Source organism: Pomacea canaliculata, linkage group LG8 (assembly GCF_003073045.1).
Source record: "Pomacea canaliculata isolate SZHN2017 linkage group LG8, ASM307304v1, whole genome shotgun sequence".
In the NCBI taxonomy this organism is placed as follows: Eukaryota; Metazoa; Mollusca; class Gastropoda; order Architaenioglossa; family Ampullariidae; genus Pomacea; species Pomacea canaliculata.
In genome coordinates, this window is record NC_037597.1 from 15,258,301 (window position 1) to 15,278,438 (window position 20,138).

A 20,138-nucleotide genomic window follows, 5' to 3' on the forward strand; every position below is an offset into this window, starting at 1 on the left:
AAATATTAAAATAAAAACTGCTTTAAACAAAGCGCATTCACATACATTCATGATACACTCACTTCTCTCTTCACTTTTTAGTTTATTTATTCTTCTTTCCTTCTGATCTTTATGTTAACACCTAAAATAAAACTGAGATATTGGAAATGTCTCTGAAATATTCGTATTTTATAAAAAAAAAAATTAAGATTGTTTGATACGATTAAAACGTGAAAACGATGTGTAGAAATTTTTTTTAAAAAATTCACTCAAACAGATCAAGTCGTCTATAGTTTATTTATACAGTTTACTACAAAAAGCAGTGTGAACTGGACAAGAGTTGTAAGCAACAATTACATTATTATCATCTTATCTCCGACCATAACCACATTACTACATCGACCAATATCTACAACAGTAATAAAGATCGTTGTAAAAGCTTAATTACTTGATGAGAATGAGGAATATGATAATGTTGGTGTTGGTGATGGTGATGGTGTTGGTGTTGGTGATGGCTGTGGTTGTGGCGGCGGTAATGTTGATATGCCTGTTTTCAAGCATTGTGTAATGGATATGTGAACTGAAACACCTGACTGAACTAGAAAACAAATTAACCATGCTTTATTCCCCAACCTCCACAGCTATTCTATGGCCATCGTGAGAGGCAACTACTTGGAAAAGCTTGTCACTTCGTCAAGAGCACTATGGCAAGTCGTTCAACAGTCAGTAAGTCAATCATACAGGTAGGTAAGAGGTAGGTAAGGAGGCGTTGTGGACTTTACGACGAGAGGAAGATGCCCGATACACCTTTTGTTGTTTTTACCGAATGGGCCGGACAAGTGGGAGAGGGTAGTCGCATCCTACAGCTAGTTCTCGATCCTTGACTGATTTAAATAAACATTTTTACACTTGTATTTTTCTCACCTATAAATTTACGATGAGTGCATAATCTGTGTGCATCTTAGGATGCGGCAGGTCGTACTTTATGCTTCTACACACTTCCCTTACACTCTATCAGTGATACCTTACCTCGTCCCACCTACCTCCGATTCCTCGTGTTGTCAGGGAAAGAGAGTCAACTAAAGGTAGTCGAAAGTAGTCGACATTTTTTAAAAATACAATAAAACTATGGTGAATAGAGATCGCGGTCAGTCTACCGCTTATTATGCTTGCATTTTCTTAAAATAAATATTATGGTAAAACGACAAGTAAGTTAAACAGTTAAGAAGCAGACTGCATGTCTACTCCCCGTGTACCACCTTTCACCGGATAACAGTTTGTCAGTCGAACATTACAGTATTTCTCCCAGTAAAGCAAACGAGGGTCTCTAAACATCAGATATTAACTGCTTAGATCACTGGTATGTTGATCGTATTATGACATTTAACTATTGTTTTGTTTATGTGATTTTCATATTTTTTTCTCATCTAAGTCGTTGACAGGAATGATATGTGTGCAGTCAGAACATTTACTGAATGCACGTTGATTTTGACTTTGCTTTATATTATTTTATATTGTTTATCTTATAAGGACACTGAACACAGTGTGTTCATCTCAGTCCTTTTGACCTGCGACTAAAGACGAAGGCAAGTTAGACCTGAACAAGGAGTTAACCTTTAGTTAACCTTTAGCCCCGTGATTTACTCCTACGTCATCATGTTGGTTATAGGCCAAACGAATGTTGTTACCTATGTTGTTTGCTTCATCTCTTTGAACTAATGCGATCTGACAAGAAAAAGAACCCATGTTGCTATCGTCAGCTTCAAAATGTCTTCTTGGACTCCTCCACAGTCACCATATTTTTGACGAACGATACATTTTGATAATAACTTGTATCAAACTCCATCATGCCTAAGAACTCGTCCCTCGTGTGGTTGTACAGTCGTTCATGTAGACACTCCAGTGCCACACGACTGTAGTCCTGGTAGAACTTGTTGGCAAACATCTCTGGGCGCTTGTCCAGTAAAGGCAGGTCCCCCGTGGACAGGATACAGATGCTTCGCATCCACTTCCCGTCGGCGCAAGGAAAGTTGTAGGGGTAAGATCCCCAGTTCTTGTACCGAGTTAAAAATGGCTTCAGAACTGGATCCGATTCAGGTGTTCCTGAGACCAAAAGTTGAAGCTAATTAGTAAAGGACAAAAAAGTGAGATGATACTTGTTTTACATCCTTAGAGCTAAAAGAAGTGAAATCGACTGAGACCAATAGTTACATCAACTGCCTGTATTTTCTTTTCTTTCAAACTAACCAGGATTATGCCTGTTAATTTGGCCTCACATGGCTGAATAAAGTAAACAGACAAACAGGTAAACAAAAAGACCTATTTTTTATATCTATCGCACTAACAGATTATTTCTGCTAATTTGGCATGTGAAGTCTGTAAAAGGTACACAGAATATTTACAAAGTGACGGAAAGAACCAAACAAAAGAAAACGTGTCCGGCCAAAGAGACTGTTCAGGGTGCGAGGTCCATCACATCCCAAGATGCAGCAGACACAGGTCTGTACTTTTAATTCAACAGCTAAAGCTAAAGGAAGAGGTTTTAATTGCGACTGAATAATCTTTCTTGGCTTTGAGTCACTTCTTAAAATGAAATACGCTGGACGGCTAAGTCAGCATGGTATATATAAACCTCATGGTATATAAATATACCTCTGTAATCCCTAGTAGTATCCATGCAATTCTGATTTACACACCCACCTTTATAAGAGCCTCTGATGCCAAGATGCGGGTTGTGGTTGAGTAAAGAGAAGAACTCTTCACTGGCATGTGGGACTCCTCGAGTCCAGTTAAGGATGTCTTGGCCGACTGGATTGTGAAGAATAAAGTTGACGAAGTCGCGATTGACGGCGATGTGAACTGAACCCTTTACTGGCACAGTGCCGTGAGGAGGCGGACCTGCTGACGTGTACCTGTCCTTGTTGGCCCTGTAACAGGGGCCAAGAACTGCAGTCAGTCCAAACAAGTCGCAAGACAGAAACGAGAATGAATTCGTCCAAGGTGTGAACATTCACACTAAGATGCGTGTCATTACCTGTCGTAGATTGTTTCATGAATGACAACAGTTTCATATCGTATCATATCATACAACAACGCCCCGTGCATGTAAACTTCCTTGTTTTCCTCCCCCAACCCTATCTCATCCTCTCTCTCTCTCTCTTTGGGAGGCCAAAATAATGAAGTTACATTTATCACATCAGTAAACTTCGAAAGGCAAAAGTAAATCACTCATTTTCTGTGTGTGGTTTCTTCAAAATATCAGCCGTTGTCCTCCTGTGACTTGCAAATCCGCAAAACAATGTGTTGATTGTGACTAAAATGTGTCTAATAAAATGGATGCTGCTCAGCTTCAGGAGTAAAATGACTCCACAAGTAGGTTGGAAAGGCAGTGAGGCACAGATGTATTCCAAATCGATCTCCGAAATAAGTGGTCTCAAACACCTACCCCACTACAACCGTAAGCTCACTGGACTAGATTGACCTTTTCTACCCATTATCCCTTTCCTTTATATTTAGCATGATGTATAATGTAGGCAGTATAGTGTAGCCAGTAAAATGTAGCTAGTGTAATATATCTAGTATAATATAACAAGTATATGGCTAGTATCAAGTACATAGCTAGTATAACACAACTCACCTTTTCACAATTCCTTCTACGTCGTTGGCGCCGTTGTACGTCGTTAAAATACGAACAAGCTCAAAGTTGGTTCTCAGCGGAAACTCCTGCCCCGTCAGGTTGATGAAATATTTCCATTTCTTGAAGGGAAACAGATTCTGCATGCACACCACCTCTGGCTCCAGCACAGTGAAGGTTCCCCATTTTACATCAATCCGTTGTGAAGCCAGAAACACGTTGTCGAAGCAGTCCGCTACGGCGGACATGACGTCTCGGAACAACGGAGCCGCCTTCTTGTCCACGTGGATGCAGTAGACGTTCTGAGGCCGGTAGACGGCCTGCAGCAGCTGCAATACCTGTTGGGACGACGATGCATATCCGTTAACAGGCAATAACAATGAGGCACGGGATGAGGTCACACACACACACTAATTCCAAGAAAATTCAACAAACGGAAAAACAACGGCGAAACCTGACTTTGCTCGGCTCTCCTGAAATGAGGGCTCACTCTCGTGTAACATCACTATATGCTGCGAGACAGTGACACTGAGTGTGAGACTGAGACACCACTATGCTGTCAGACACTGACACACCTCAGACTTACCTGCGGAGCATCCTTAAAAACAAGCATGCTGTAGGCAATGGGGAAGTTTCTTTCCTCCTCCGTCAGAGAGCTCATGATGAACCCGTACTCCTGCTGAAAGGCCTCGCAGTTGTTTGTCAACTTGACAATGTCCTCCTCCGTCGGAGGGGGAGGTAGCTGTTCCTCAAGCAGCCTGGAACGATTGAGCTCTTCACGATCTCCAGCAAACAGTTTGACACAGTCTACTTCCTCTGCTTTGTACTGTTTCCATGGAAACGTCTTGTCCTCCCGTTCCTGTGACAAACAACTGTTATCAGTAGTATTAGTATTACTATTGTTGTTGTCGGTCAGATATCGTTTAATTTCAAGGTAGGAAAATTAAATATCTGCTTCAAGTACAACAGCAAAACTTATTTTTAAGAAATCGGTAAACTTTTACAGGAATCACTGTGCCGCGTATTTGAGGAACACTCAAAATGTAAAATATTTCAGTATCGCCAGAGCAAATGGAAGCCATCCACCCATCCACACTGTAGCCACTAACAAATACATGCACACACACACACACACACGCACACACACATTAGCAAACACATACCCAGTCTTCACAAGTAAATACATGTACTATCATAAAATCGTGTACATCGATATTAAATTATTTTCAATTCTCAGCATAGTAAATACAGTATCTGCACTCTGAAAGATCTGAGTGTTTGAAGTTGATTGCCGGGAGCTGCGCTGACTGGAGGCCTCTCTCGTCTGTCAGAGAATCTCCGTGAACAGACTGCTGGAGGTGAGAAGTCCACCTACAAAACAAGAAACGGTTCAGCCTGAACTACGAGGCCACGGTTTGCCTGTGTAGGATGTCAGAAAGACAACATCACACACTCTGTCACCAACATTATTGTCCTACTGACATTAACAGTATCACTACTATTAGTTTTACCATTGCCAGCACAAAAACAAAGTCAGACATATCAAAAACATTTATTTCACTTTGCTAGTAAAACATTGTTTATCAACCGTAGAGAATCAAAAACTCATTTTCTTTAAGGGCTTTAAAGATTTTTTTCATTCGAAACAATGAAATATTAACAGACATTTCTTTATTTTTAAAGTTATAGTTTTAATAGACATGTGTTTTGTTATAAACAGCGTATATTTGATAGAAATTTATTTCGTTTTATACAAGGCAATGTTAAACATTTTTTGTTATAAATAATGTATTATTAATAATATTATAAGTTTCTTATAAACGTCTTTCAAGCAAAAGCATTTTTAACAAGGAAGAAGTCAGATTGCTCTGTTATCAACAGATCATGTTCATACTGAAGTGCAGACACACTAACGTGTCGCAAAAATGAATTTTCAGTTGTATTTTCATGACAAATACAGCTTCAGAGCAAGCACAACAGTAACAGCAAAATTCAAACTATTCAAAGAGTGGGACAAGTTTCCTAGGATCACCATTAATCTAAAGCTATCCCAGACAGAAATGCTTTCAACTGATGAATTAATTCATACCATCAAATTGCTGCCTCTGTCGACTGATGTGTGAGGGTCCATAAACACTGATGAAGATGATGGTTGCCCCTACGCACACCATGGCCACGAGGAGACGGCGATGTTGTCTGCTTGCTCTTAAAAAGGCCATCGTGAGGACAACGGTTTGCCAACGTTTATACTCCCGTCAGCTGACCTGAGGTGTACAACTTTATTTCTTAGCAAGCAGAAGTCGAGCAGTTCTGTGCAGCTGACAATGTTTACAGACATCTTTTATCCACATCAGAGTGGTCCTCAAGGTGTTACCTTCTTAACTTTGCAGGAGTGACATACTGACTGGTCCAGCGGCCTCGTCAAACATGTTATTTACCTTTGTTCTCGTCTGACTAAAATTGTTTAAAAATATACATCTGCTTCGGGTTTTTTTGAACATAAAACTTGTCTTAGTTTTTGTCCTTTAAGCAAAATAAACTACGTGTTTAGTAAATGAAATTTATTGAAATCCTAGTGTTCACAGGAATTGAGACTTTCTCACAAGTGGAATCGAACACGTGACACAAAATCGAAACAAAATTTACAACATTCCCGAGACACGTGGACTGTGACGATGGCGGAGATGGTGGCACACGGAAAGGAAGCTTCATAAAGACACAGGACAATGAAGATTAATGCGCTAATAAAATAGTCTGGTACAGCAGTAGGTGTTACCGTCTTCCGCCAGGTGGCGTGACGTGCTTGATCATTATCGCTTTAGTTTAAGAAATTTAATTAAAATGCCGCGGTTGACCTGTTACCAAGCTGCGGATACTGGAATCAGTAGACATACTATCATATACTAACATAGGAAGGAATCCTCGTCTCAAAATACTCATCTGGACACACATCAAGATAGTGATTTTCTCTTGTCTGATCACATTAGTGGCTTGCCAGTCGGCGTATGGCAAAGATTCTGATCGTGACACCGGCAAGCACTCGTTTGGCCTGCTTTTTCATTCTGTGTATCTTGTATCTCATCAAATCCAGTTTTTATTTCCAATTCTAATCAATTTTTTTCAGTATTATTTTCTTCTCTGGGAAGGTTGTATACTATGGTTCACGAGTTTCGCTAATATTTCATGAACGGCTTTGCGTAAGATGCTGTGACTTACAGAGTAGATACACTTTGCTCAGTATTGTCCGGTTGTACTTTCACGATTTCTATTCGCAGGTTTGCCTTCAATTATTAAATGGGAATTTTGAGGAGAGTTTGCAGCATGCTGCAGACAATTGCAGACGAAAACTGAAAGAAAAGATCTTGTCATAACAATATATTGAGCTATGTCAACTTCAACTTAGTTTGAGGAGCTGAGTGATGAGGTAACTGAGTGTCACCCATCTGTCTTTTTTTCTCTAACAGCTTGCTTTTTTTCTTTTGTTGTTGTTGTTGTTGTTGTTGTTGTTGTTGTTGTTGTTGTCATACATTCAGCAAGCCTCGAGACCAGTGTTTATTGCGGTAACACCCATCATTCAGGTGCAACTGTTTCCGTGTGGCTGATTTCCAGGTGTGCTAGCTTGCGGTTTCAACTGGAACAAACATGTTTTTATGCGACTAACCTGACGGGTGGGAATAAACTGTCAATAGACAGATGGTGGCAGGCAGGCAGGCAGACAGACAGACTCCGGATAATCGTCACGTCATTCAAGAAAAGGCTTTGTACAACACCCCGTGCACTCACGTATATTGCCTCGTGGCATCAGTGTGGGACGAAAGCACGGTAAATGAAAGCAAATAACAATTCACGTCACCCTCTCATTATTAGAGATATTTTAAAAGTCGTTTACCCTATCCGTGGTGCTTCTCACGAGTGGAAGGGATTGGCAAAAGGAACTCAATGACAATAATGAATGAGGTGCAGGTTATTTGTACTGGGGTGAGGGGTGAATCACCTCAAATCATTATCGATAACATCAACACAAGTTAAAAATAAAATTCACGTGTTCAATAAGGAGGTTGTCCATATCTGTTGTTCATGTTGTCGACACAGTCGTTCTACAGAGCCCTGTGGCTATTTTTAGTTTACGGCCGGAGGGAGATGAGGAATGAGGTAAGAGATCATAATTTTTCTTTGTTTTTTTCAAAACATTTTGTCTAACAGCCTGCTTCTGTTTGTTGTCATGCATTCAGCAAGCGTTGAGACTACTGTTTATGGCGGTAACATTCATCATTCAGTTACAACGGTTTCCATAGGACTTTCATTTGCAAGCCACTTGTCATTTCAACTTTTCTAGACTGATCTGAATCTTTGTTGACCGAATGTTTTTTTGTCATTAAACTGGCTGATGGTATCGGATGAAAATGACAAACTATCAGTCCACAGAGACAGACAGACAGACAGACGGACGGACAGACGGAAGGAAGGACGGACGGACAGACAGATGGACGGGCAAACAAACAACCAGTCAGTGTCTCATCACAAGTGCTGACTACATCAGTCTTACTCACGTCACTCCTACCTCTTATTGTTCTCACGTCACCGACTTCTTATTGCTGTAACGTCACGTCACTCCACAACTGGCTTTAAAACATCCGTACATTAGCGGCTGCCGTATAAGTCAGTGCTGGTCGAAACCACGGTGAAATGAAAACAAAGAACAACAAAAAAAATCACCCCTCTATTTATTATATTATACTTAATTCATGTTTCCAATCAGGAACGGAGTCATATCTTTTGTTCAGGTTACATTTGTTCTTATTCAATCAATGTTGTCACCAATTTTTGTTGTTGTTGTTGTTTTTTTGTTGTTTTTTTGTTGTTGTTGTTTTTTGTTTTTGGTTTTTTTTTTGGAAAGAGGGGATTTATTTCGGGGATTTCCGAGTTCCAGGGATATGCTAATATAAATCCTGAAGACGGACACGACGGTAAAAAAATTCGTTTCGCCACGCGACTTTCATACCAAGTAATACTGACATGTTCTCAAAACCAGAAGTCGCTACATCAGGTGAGCTCAACTATGTTTAAGTTACAGCAAATTGAATAAGAGTGGAAAACTTCACACTTGCCTCTATTAGCAGCCTGTAGCAGTTGACTTCAAAGACCGGCTTCAGTAACAAAATGCTTTTCGTGTCTCTTGGAGGTTGCCACACGAATTGAGGAATGGTGAGGAAGGCCGGCTATAAATCAAAAAAATGCATCATCTATTTTTTATTGAGCAGAACTTTCTAACCTAATCTCAAAATTTCTTTTGTATCGTACACTGCAGATGCTACATGCTACAGATGTTGCGGCTGCTTAGAAGCCTGCTCTACATTTGAAAGACTTGTTCATACTTAGGGTCTATAAAAAAAAATGGCCGAGGGGAAGGTAGATCCGCCTGCTTGCTCCCTTCCTTAATCATGTAGCTGACACTTTGATGAGGACACCTCCAAGTAGTCAGGCAATGAGCAACACTCACAGCATCGACAGCAGCGACAATAGTTAGGAGAGGACCGGGTAGAGTGTTAATAATTACCACTAACCCACCCTCCACATCTGTTTTCTCTAGGGGTAAAGGGTAAGTCTGCTAGATAGGTGGTGCGGGTGGTGGTGGTGGTGGTAATGAACGTATTAGTGGCAAAGATAGTAGCATGATAATAGTGATAGATGTGTTGGCATTGGTCACAGATACCCGTTAGGAGAATTATGTTTGATTACATGTTTGTCACTATATGAAAGGAGGCGTGAGAGTGTGCTTGTGTGTGCTTGCATCAGTCCTCCGCCTTGAAGACTTCTAGAGCTGCAGAAATTTTATTGGTTTTTTTTCTTCAAACAAAGAGTGCATACAAGGGTTAGGAGAAAGTGGATTCGTTGAGTGATGTGTTACCGCCCGAAGGATTTAATTTTAGACGAATGTTCGTTAAGACTATTCCCTCTTGTCTCTAGTCTGAGATATTCTTTAGTTCCGTCGTGAACTCTTGTGGATTCAGAGCGGTGTGTTGAGAGGACATGGAAGAAAAGTGAAGTTATAGAAGTGAGGCGTTTGATCAGAGGTATCGGGTTCATTAAACAGAAGGTTAGTGACCAGGGGAAGTGGCCGGTAAAGATGCTCAGATAGCAACTGTAGAGGCTTTGACAAATAGACACCACAGGCATCTGGGAAGTGTTCGAGTCTTCTCATGGTTGTGTCGTCACTAGTGGTCGAGTTGGCCTGTCGAGTCACGTGGTAACCTTTTTGCACTCACGGTGCTTGCCACTCCAGCCACACACACAACTGGATTTGTTATGCTAGTCTTGATTTAACAAGTGAAAAAAAAATCATTCATCAGATTTTCTCCTAACTCCTTTTGCAGCCATTTTACTGTTTTAACTGAATATCATTAAATGTGGCAACAGTCGGAAAATGTCACGTTCTCCATGATCAACACGTCATCGTCAAATAACGAGACGATGATGATGAATGATAACCACACATGTACCTCGTGATACAATCTCCAAATGTAGCTCAATGCTTGAAGAAACTAAAACCTTTATTAAAAATTGTACAACTTACTTAAAACCAAAGAATGCCAGAAGATGAAGCATATAAAATCAAGATGGAGTAGACAAGTTAGTTGTTATCCGTTTTAAGAAGAAAATAAAGAAAGCATCATCATCACCACCACCACCACCACCACCATCATCATCACTACTTCATCTAGAGAGCCTCTCCTGTGCTTTACTAACTTCACATACTTCAAAACATCTTAAAAATATTTTGTTTCATCGATGTTCTTGCTAAGGGACTTACTTTTTGGGATCCTTTATTTCTTACATTTTATTGAGACTTGGACTTTGAATGGGTCACAAGTACATCTGTAAAATATGGACTGAGTCCCACTATTAGAAAGTGTTGAATTTTACCTATCTGAAGAATGTAAACTTGGTTATAATGGGCAATCACATTTTTAGTTTTCCTGTGCTTTTGCTAACATTACTCTTTTGCTACAAAGACTACTCTGACATGTTCCCCTCTTTTCTCAGTTTCATATTTTGTCGCTTTCTAACTTTAATACCTCCCTAACAAGTCAGAGCTAAGAAAATGTGCAGGGTATCTTTATACATAGTTCTTTAAAATTACATGAAGAAAATTAAGATAATTGAGCTCTAAATTATATTTCAGTTGTAATTGTTGTAATTTTATTACGTATAAAGTTGGAAAATTAATTTTTTTTAAATAAGGTAGAAGAAAAATGTCTTGTCACGGAGTAACTTCTTAGGTGTTGCATGAAGTAAGAAATAGCAGCAAACATATTTGTACTATATAGCATGATTAGGATGCCATGAATTTTGAGATTTATTTTCGGGTGGTTATTTCGGTTCGTTTCTGATGGTTACATTTAAACGAAACTTTTTTTATTTCCCTATTCCTTACATGCCTTATCGATAGATATATATATATACTCCATAGAACAGCCGCAAGCGCTGCCAAAAAAAAAAATCATGTAGTAATACCGTGTGTCTCCATAAATTAAAACAATAAATTCTTCCCCTTACTCTCAGCTCGACAGGTTGTACACGAGTGTTTGACCCAGGCTGGCAGTCGGTGAGCAGGTCACCCAAGGCGATGCGAGGGAATTCCTCGACATTTGACAGAAAAATGCTCGCTGGTGAACAATGTTTTCTGGAATCACCCCTTTCGTAATACAGGGTGGATCACATCATAGTATGTTTGGACGATGTTGACTACTGTAGTTTAGTCACTAGGATGTAGACTTTTGGTTGCTTTTAGCGTAGCCCAACCTTTTTAAAGTTTATTTTACACATAACATACACTACTACTACTTAATAATAATAATAATAATAATAATAATAATAATAATAATAATAATAATAATAATAATAATAATAATAATACGCACTCGTGTACATTGATCTATATACATAACAATCTCACATTCCTCTTTGTGTGGTTTTGTTTTGCACGAGAAAAAAAATTACTTTACAAGGCCCATCAACCGGCTATACTCCTACAGAGCTGTTGCAGCGAAACAATAGGAGTAAAGAGACAAATCAGAAGGAAATGACAAAGAAGAATTGGATACAAGACTAATGTCATGATACTTGAGAAAACCTGACTGTTAATAAAGCTAAGACAGGTTATCAACAGTCGTGACAACACGACGCAAGGGTCACTGTCCACCATTCAGGACAAACAATCAACTGAATCCTGGAAGATCGTGACGTCCTCAAACAGAAAGTCACGTGACATGTAGAGGTTCTGAATGAACACCATGACGAACAGCAAAGGGCGACGAGCAACCGTCGCATACAGCAAAGCGTTGGTGGTGTCGTCATCATCAAATGTCAGTTGTTCACAGCAACTTATCAGTGATGATCTTCGGTCCGCATGCTCACAGTCTAAATTTCATTTGGTGATTAGTTCATTCCCAGCTCTGTATGTTTATTTAATGGAATATAGAAAAATACACTACACCACTATTTTTAGTTATTTATCGATTGTAAATTTGACGTTTTTGATGAGTGTTATGTTGTTATACATTTTCAAAGGAAGGATTCAAGTACAAGTTGAACAGCTCGCTGGTTTATGATTAAAATGACTTCATTTTAAAAACTTTTAGATTAATATAAATAAAATTAATTAGATGTCATTTTTTCTAATTTTAATTTTGCATGAGGTAGATAACTGCTGCTATAGGACCAGTGACCTAAACTTATCTCCCCTAGCCCGGCCTCTAACACGTGAATAATCTCGAAAAAAAATTTTCATAAAGACTAAAAGGTATAGAATAAAATTAATAAAACAAATATTTTTAAAAACACACTTTTATTTGAAATGTACTAAAACTGGTAAAATAATTGAGCTCCTAAGGTCTCGGGATTTTGTTTAATACACAAAACTTAAAATATATTAGTGTGAGGGGCGCTCTTAGAAACATTGAAATGAAACATTACTATATTATCAAATATTTCCAAGAGTACCCCTCACACTTTTACATTTTAAGTTATATATATGAAAGATCAGATTAGCAGGACAGGACAAAGAATGGGTAAAAAAAACAGTTTTTTTCTATTTTAACTCGGCAAATGTGTAGTCGGCACTGTGTCACTTGATAGTTGACCGTAAAGTAAGAAAGAGAGTGAGGACAGAAAAAAATCAGATGAGCAGGATTGGGCAAGGAAGGAGAGGGAAAAGGTAGTTAAACTGAAAACCTACAGGCCTCTCTCAAAAACATAATTTTCTGAGCTGCTGCAAATATCTCGTGAGAACTTTCAGGCTTGTGTTTGATTTGACTCTGTATTTACTCTGACGCTGGGAGCTATCATCCTCTTGTCGACTGGACTGTGTCCGAAGAAAATTAAAAAAAAATAATTTTGTTCCAATAATGGAACGTTGGGTATAAATGAGTTAAACATTACCTCCTGTTTTGTCCGTTACAAACCTTACTAAATTATTTTCAATATTAAAATAAAAACTGTTTTAAACAAAGCACATTCACATACATTCATGAGACACTTCTCTCTTCACTTTTTAGTTTATTTATTCTTCTTTCCTTCTGATTTTTATGTTAACTTACCTACAATAAATCTGAGAGATTGGAAATGTCTCTGAAATATTCGTATTTTATTAAAAATGAACACTGTTTGATACGATTAAAACCTGAAAACGATGTAGAGAAATTATTTTTAAAAATTCACTCAAACAGGTCAAGTCGTCTATAGTTTATTTATACAGTTTACTACAATAAACAGTGTGAACTGGACAGGAGGCTGCCGCCATAGTTGACAGTTATAAGCAAAATTACATTATTATCATCTTATCACCAACCTTCAGTAACCACATTACCACATCTACAACAAGAGTAAAGATCATTGTAAAAGCTAAATTATCTGATGAGAATGAGGAATATCAAAATGTTGGTGATGGTGATGGTTGTGGCGGTGGTAGTGCTGGTATGCCTGTTTTCAAGTATTGTGTAATGGATATGTGAACTGAAACACCTGACTAAAACTATAAAACAAATTAACCGTGCTTTATTCCCCAACCTCCACAGCTACACAGCCATTTTATGGCCATCGTGAGAGGCAACTAGTTGGAACAACTTTGACAAGAGCACTTTGGCAAGTCGTTCAACAGTAAGTCAATCATACAGGTATGTAAGAGGTAGGTAAGGTGGCTTTGTGGACTTTATGACGAGAGGAAGATGGCCGATACATCTTTTGTTGTTGTTTTTACCGAATGGGCCAGACAAGTGGGAGATTGTAGTCGCATCCTACAGCTAGTTCTCGATCCTTGGCTGATTTGAATAAACATTTTTACACTTGTATTTTTCTCACCTACAATATTACAATGACTTCGTGCATAATCTGTGTGCATCTTAGGATGCGGCAGGTCGGACTTTATGCTTCTACACACTTCCCTTACACTCTATCAGTGATACCTTACCTCGTCCCCACCTACCTCCGATTCCTCGTGTTGTCAGGGAAAGAGAGTCAACTAAAGGTAGTCGAAAGTAGTCGACATTTTTTAAAACCACAATAAAACTATGGTGAATAGAGATCGCGGTCTGTCTACCCCTTATTATGCTTGCATTTTCTTAAAATAAATATGATAAAACGACAAGTAAGTCAAATAGTTAAGAAGCAGACTTCATGTATACTCCCTGTGTATCACTTTTCACCGGATAACAGTTTGTCAGTCGAACATTACAATATTTCTCCCAGTAAAGCAAACGAGGGTCTCTAACCACCAGATATTAACTGCTTAGATCACTGGTTGATTGTATTCTGACATTTAACTATTGTTTTGTTTATGTGATTTAGATATTTTTTCTCATCTAAATCGTTGACAGGAACGATATGTGTGCAGTCTTAGAATATTTACTAAATGCACGTTGATTTTGGCTTTTTCTTTATATTATTTTATATTGTTTATATGAGGACACTGGACACAATGCGTTCATCTCAGTCCTCTTGACCCGCGACTAAAGACGAAGACAAGTTAGAGCTGAACAAGGAATTAACCTCTAGTTAACTTGTAGTTAACCTCAAGCTCCGTGATTTACTCCTACATCATCATGTTGGTTATAGGCCAAACGAATGTTGTAACCTATGTTGTTTGCTTGCTCTCTTTGAACTAATGCGATCTGACAAGAAAAAGAACCCATGTTGCACTCGTCAGCTTCAAAATGTCTTCTTGGACTCCTCCACAGTCACCATATTTTTGACGAAAGATAAGTTTCGATAATAACTTGTATCAAACTCCATCATGCCTAAGAACTCGTCCCTCGTGTGGTTGTACAGTCGTTCATGTAGACACTCCAGTGCCACACGACTGTAGTCCTGGTAGAACTTGTTGGCAAACATCTCTGGGCGCTTGTCCAGTAAAGGCAGGTCCCCCGTGGACAGAATACAGATCTGTCGCATCCACTTCCCGTCGGCGCACGGATACTTGAAGGGGTAAGTTCCCCAGTTCTTGTACCGAGTTAAAAATGGCTTCGTAACTGGATCCGTTTCAGGTGTTCCTGAGACAAAAAGTTTAAGTTCATTAGTAAATGACATAAGTGAGATGATACTTCTTTTACATCATCAGGGCTAAAAGGGTTGAAGACCAATAGTTAAGTCAACTGCCTGTGTTTTCTTTTATCTCTTGCAAACTAACCACGATTATGCCTGTTAATTTGGCATCACAAGGCTGAAGAAAGTAAACAACCAAACAGGTAAATAAACTTTCTGTGCTTTCTTACAATTTCTTTCTTACTAACCCCGATTATTTCTGTTCATTTGGAATTACGTATGTAGAAAGTAAACAGACAAACAGGTAAACAAAAGAACCTATTTTTTATATCTATCGCACTAACAGATTATTTCTGCTAATTTGGCATCACAAGTCTGTAAAAGGTACACAGAATATTTACAAAAGTGACGGAAAGAACCAAACAAAAGAAAAGGTGTCTGGCCAAAGAGACTGTTCAGGGTGCGAGGTCCATCACATCCCAAGATGCAGCAGACACACGTCTGTACTCTTCAACATCTAAAGCTAAAGGAAGCGGTTTTAATTGCGATTGAATTATCTTTCTTGGCTTTCAGTCACTCCTTAAAATAGAATACGCTGGACGGGTAAGTCAGCATGGTATATATATACACACCTCTGTAATCACTAGTAGTACCTTGCAATTCTGATTTTACACACCCACCTTTATAAGAGCCTCTGATGCCAAGATGCGGGTTGTGGTTGAGTAAAGAGAAGAACTCTTCACTGGCATGTGGGACTCCTCGAGTCCAGTTAAGGATGTCTTGGCCGACTGGATTGTGAAGAATAAAGTTGACGAAGTCGCGATTGACGGCGATGTGAACTGAACCCTTTACTGGCACAGTGCCGTGAGGAGGGGGACCTGCTGACGTGTACCTGTCCTTGTTGGCCCTGTAACAGGGGCGAAGAACTGCAGTCAGTCCAAACAAGTCGCAAGACAGAAAAGAGAATGAATTTCTCCAAGTTGCGAACATTGACACTAAGATGTTTTTCATTACCTGTCTGAGATTGTCTTTCATGAATGACAACAGTTTCATATCGTTGAATTATTTCATGTGACGGAACAACAGCGCCACGTGCATGTAAACTTCTTTGTTTTCCTCCCCCACTCTATCTTATCCCCTCTCTCTCTCTCTCTCTTTGGGAGGCCAAAATAATGAAGTTACATGTATCACATCAGTAAACTTCAAAAGACAAAAGTAAATCACTCATTTTCTGTGTGTGGTTTCTTCAAAATATCAGCCGTTGTCCTCCTGTGACTTGCAAATCCGCAAAAAAAAATGTGTGGATTTTGACTAAAATGTGTCTAAAAAAATGGATGCTGCTCAGGTTCAGGAGTAAAATGACTCCACAGTAGGTTGGAAAGGCAGTGAGGCACAGATATATTGGTGTCCGAAATAAGTGAAGTCTCAAACACCTACCCCACCACAACCTTAAGGTCACGGGACTAGATTTACCTTTCTACCCATCATCCCTTTCCTTTATAGTTAGCATAATGTATAATGTAGGCAGCATAGTGTACCAGTAAAATGTAGCTAGTGTAATATATCTAGTATAATATAAAAAGTGTATGGCTAGTATCAAGTACATAGCTAGTATAACACAACTCACCTTTTCACAGTTCCTTCTACGTCGTTGGCGCCGTTGTACGCCGTTAAAATACGAACAAGCTCAAAGTTGGTTCTCAGCGGAAACTCCTGCCCCGTCAGGTTGATGAAATATTTCCATTTCTTGAAGGGCAACAGATTCTGCATGCACACCAGCTCTGGCTCCAGCACAGTGAAGGTTCCCCATTTTACATCAATCCGTTGTGAAGCCAGAAACACGTTGTCGAAGCAGTCCGCTACGGCGGACATGACGTCACGGAACAACGGAGCCGCCTTCTTGTCCACGTGGATGCAGTAGACGTTCTGAGGCCGGTAGACGGCCTGCAGCAGCTGCAATACCTGTTGGGAAGATGAAGCATATCAGTTAACAAGCAATAACAATAACATCACTATACTGCGAGACAGTGACACTGACTGTGAGACTGAGACACCACTATACTGTCAGACACTGACACACCCAGACTTACCTGCGGAGCATCCTTAAAAACAAGCATGCTGTAGGCAATGGGGAAGTTTCTTTCCTCCTCCGTCAGAGAGCTCATGATGAACCCGTACTCCTGCTGAAAGGCCTCGCAGTTGTTTGTCAACTTGACAATGTCCTCCTCCGTCGGAGGGGGAGGTAGCTGTTCCTCAAGCAGCCTGGAACGATTGAGCTCTTCACGATCTCCAGCAAACAGTTTGACACAGTCTACTTCCTCTGCTTTGTATTGTTTCCATGGAAAAGTCTTGCCCTCTCGTTCCTGTGACAAACAACTGTTATCAGTAGTATTAGTATTACTATTGTTGTTGTCGGTCACAGCAGACAGTCAGAAATATCGTTTAATTTCAAGGCAGGGAAATTAAATATATGCTTCAAGTACAACAGAAAAAAATTATTTTTAAGAAGTAAGCAGCGCTCACCGACTGGAGGCCTCTAGAGTTGGGTGGTTGTCTCGCGTCTGTCAGAGAATTCTCCGTGAACAGACTGCTGGAGGTGAGAAGTCCACCTACAAAACAAGAAAAGGTTCAGCCTGAACTACGAGGCCACGGTTTGCCTGTGTAGGATGTCAGAAAGACAACATCACACACTCTGTCACCGACATTATTGTCCTACTGACATTAACAGCATCACTACCATTAGTTTTACCCATGCCAGCACAAAAACAAAGTAAGACATATCAAAAACAACATTCATTTCACTTTGCTGTTAAAACATTGTTTATCAACAATAGAATGCTTGGAGAATCAAAAACTCACAGTTCAAATTTTAGGACAGTTTATAATCCCTCCCCTTAGTTGTTGTTTACAGAGGTTGTTTATTGACAAGTTGCAGGAAAAAATAAAACGTTTTTGTAACTGTGTTCATGTCCTCTTGATTCTTGATGTCTCGAAAGTTTATTTTCAATGTCGCTAGTGTCACTAGCAATGATAACACGAGTGACAAAATATATAATTTCTTGCTTATTGCTACATGTCTGACGATTCCGTTTTTTTTGGAAATTTTCTTTAAGTGCTTGAAAGATTTGTTTTTTCATTCGAAACAATGAAATATTAACAGATATTTGTTACTTTTTAAAAGTTATAATTTTAATAGACGTGTGTTTTGTTATAAATGTTGTATTATTGATAGAAATTCACTTTGTTTTATACAAGGCAATATTAATAAACATGTTTTGTTATAAACAATGTATTATTAATAATATTATTATTTTCTTATAAACGTCTTTCAAGCAAAGCATTTTTAACAAGGGAGAAGTCAGATATCTCTGTTATCACAGATCATGTTCATACTGAAGTGCAGACACACTAACGTGTCGCAAAAATGAATTTTCAATTGTATTTTCATGACAAATACAGCTTCAGAGCAAGCACAACAAGAACAGCAAAATACAAACTATTCAAAGAGTAGGACAAGTTTCCTAGGATCACCATTAATCTAAAGGTATCCCAGACAGACATGTTTTCAACTGATTAATTAATTCCTACCATCAAATGGCTGCCTCTGTCGACTGATGTGCGAAGGTCCACAAACACTGATGAAGATGATGGTTGCCCCCACGCACACCATGGCCAGGAGGAGACGACGATGTTGTCTGCTTGCTCTTAAAAAGGCCATCGTGAGGACAACGGTTTGCCAACGTTTATACTCCCGTCAGCTGACCTGAGGTGTACAACTTTATTTCTTAGCAAGCAGAAGTCGAGCAGTTCTGTGCAGCTGACAATGTTTACAGACATCTTTTATCCACATCAGAGTGGTCCTCAAGGTGTTACCTTCTTAACTTTGCAGGAGTGACATACTGACTGGTCCAGCGGCCTCGTCAAACATCTTATTTACCTTTGTTCTTGTGGGACTAAAATTGTCTAAAATATACATCTGCTTCGGGTTTTTTGGAACATAAAACTTGTCTTAATTTTTGTCCTTTAAACAAAATAAACTGCGTTTTAGTAAATGAAATTTATTGAAATCCTAGTGTTCACAGGACATTTGAGACTTTCTCACAAGTGGAATCGAACACGTGACACAAAATCGAAACAAAATTTACAACATTCCCGAGACACGTGGACTGTAACGATGGCGGAGATGGTGGCACACGGAAAGGAAGCTTCATAAAGACACAGGACAATGAAGATTAATGCGCTAATAAAATAGTCCGGTGCAGCAGTAGGTGTTACCGGCTTCCGCCAGGTGGCGTGACGTGCTTGATCATTATCGCTTTAGTTAACCCGTTAAATGAGAATCAGGGAGAGATGCTACAGAAACTGAGTGGAAAAGTTACATTCGAGAAAGGGGACGAGAAATAAAAGAAAGAAATGGTTTGCATCAACGAGCAGTAAGTAAGCTTGCGCGAAATATTTTTTTTCAAATTGTCCGACTGCCTTTGTAACAATCCGACTGCAAACAAGGGGTTAATATTTCACAGTACTCAGTCCCTGTGCCCGCCACTATGCCCACATTCAATTTTATTTGTGTCCTAGTTTTGAATTTGGCAAGTAAACATTAAGTAGTTTTGCCCTCCCTGTATAAAGTTATTTCCATGGCAGCTACTAATTTTACACTAGCATTTAGTCACAGGAACAGAAATTTGGAAGAAAGTTTTATTATAGTATTTTTCACACTTTTCCCCCTTTCCGCTTATTGCTACTTTCTTCCTCGTCTTCCTTTTGCAAAAGCACGATACTCTCATTTCTTGATACTTGATTTCTCTTTGAATTTTCTGTATTTGTCTTTATTCATCATCATTGTTGTTTATTCTTGTATTGTTCCTATGTTGTTTTCCTGTCCCTCGTATGCTGTCCATGTTTCCTTCTTGTTTTTCTGAGGAGTGAGTGTGTGCTTTACAAATTTTGCGGTTTTTTAAACAGCTTTCATTGGAAAAAAAGTTAT

General features: G+C 39.2%; 1 protein-coding gene across 2 annotated transcripts; it reads right to left on the reverse strand.

The window, feature by feature from the left end:
• Nucleotides 1-795: 795 nt before the first annotated feature.
• On the reverse strand, nt 796-19,687 carry LOC112571041 (beta-1,3-galactosyl-O-glycosyl-glycoprotein beta-1,6-N-acetylglucosaminyltransferase-like). 2 transcript variants are annotated; one of them, XM_025249830.1, is made up of 6 exons: nt 18,740-19,687; nt 17,675-17,760; nt 4,200-4,472; nt 3,617-3,951; nt 2,680-2,906; nt 796-2,082 (listed from the first exon to the last, which is right to left on the reverse strand). In XM_025249830.1, exons 1-6 carry the CDS (start codon nt 18,867-18,869, stop codon nt 1,742-1,744), a joined length of 1,392 nt encoding a protein of 463 aa, XP_025105615.1. In that variant the 5' UTR covers nt 18,870-19,687; the 3' UTR covers nt 796-1,741. The 2 variants fall into 2 exon arrangements, with proteins under 2 accessions (XP_025105615.1, XP_025105614.1); XM_025249829.1 differs by lacking the exons at nt 796-2,082; nt 2,680-2,906; nt 3,617-3,951; nt 4,200-4,472 and adding exons at nt 13,346-15,159; nt 15,832-16,058; nt 16,779-17,113; nt 17,242-17,514.
• Between the last annotated feature and the right edge of the window lie 451 nt (nt 19,688-20,138).

Excerpts from the sequence above, each read along its gene's own strand:
- LOC112571041 (XM_025249830.1), bottom strand. The coding sequence starts at position 18,869 with ATGGCCTTTTTAAGAGCAAGCAGACAACATCGTCGTCTCCTCCTGGCC. Across the intron at positions 4,473-17,674 it reads ACTCTAGAGGCCTCCAGTCG|GAACGGGAGGACAAGACGTT; the intron begins GTGAGCGCTGCT and ends TGTTTGTCACAG. Across the intron at positions 3,952-4,199 it reads TTTTTAAGGATGCTCCGCAG|GTATTGCAGCTGCTGCAGGC; the intron begins GTAAGTCTGAGG and ends TCGTCCCAACAG.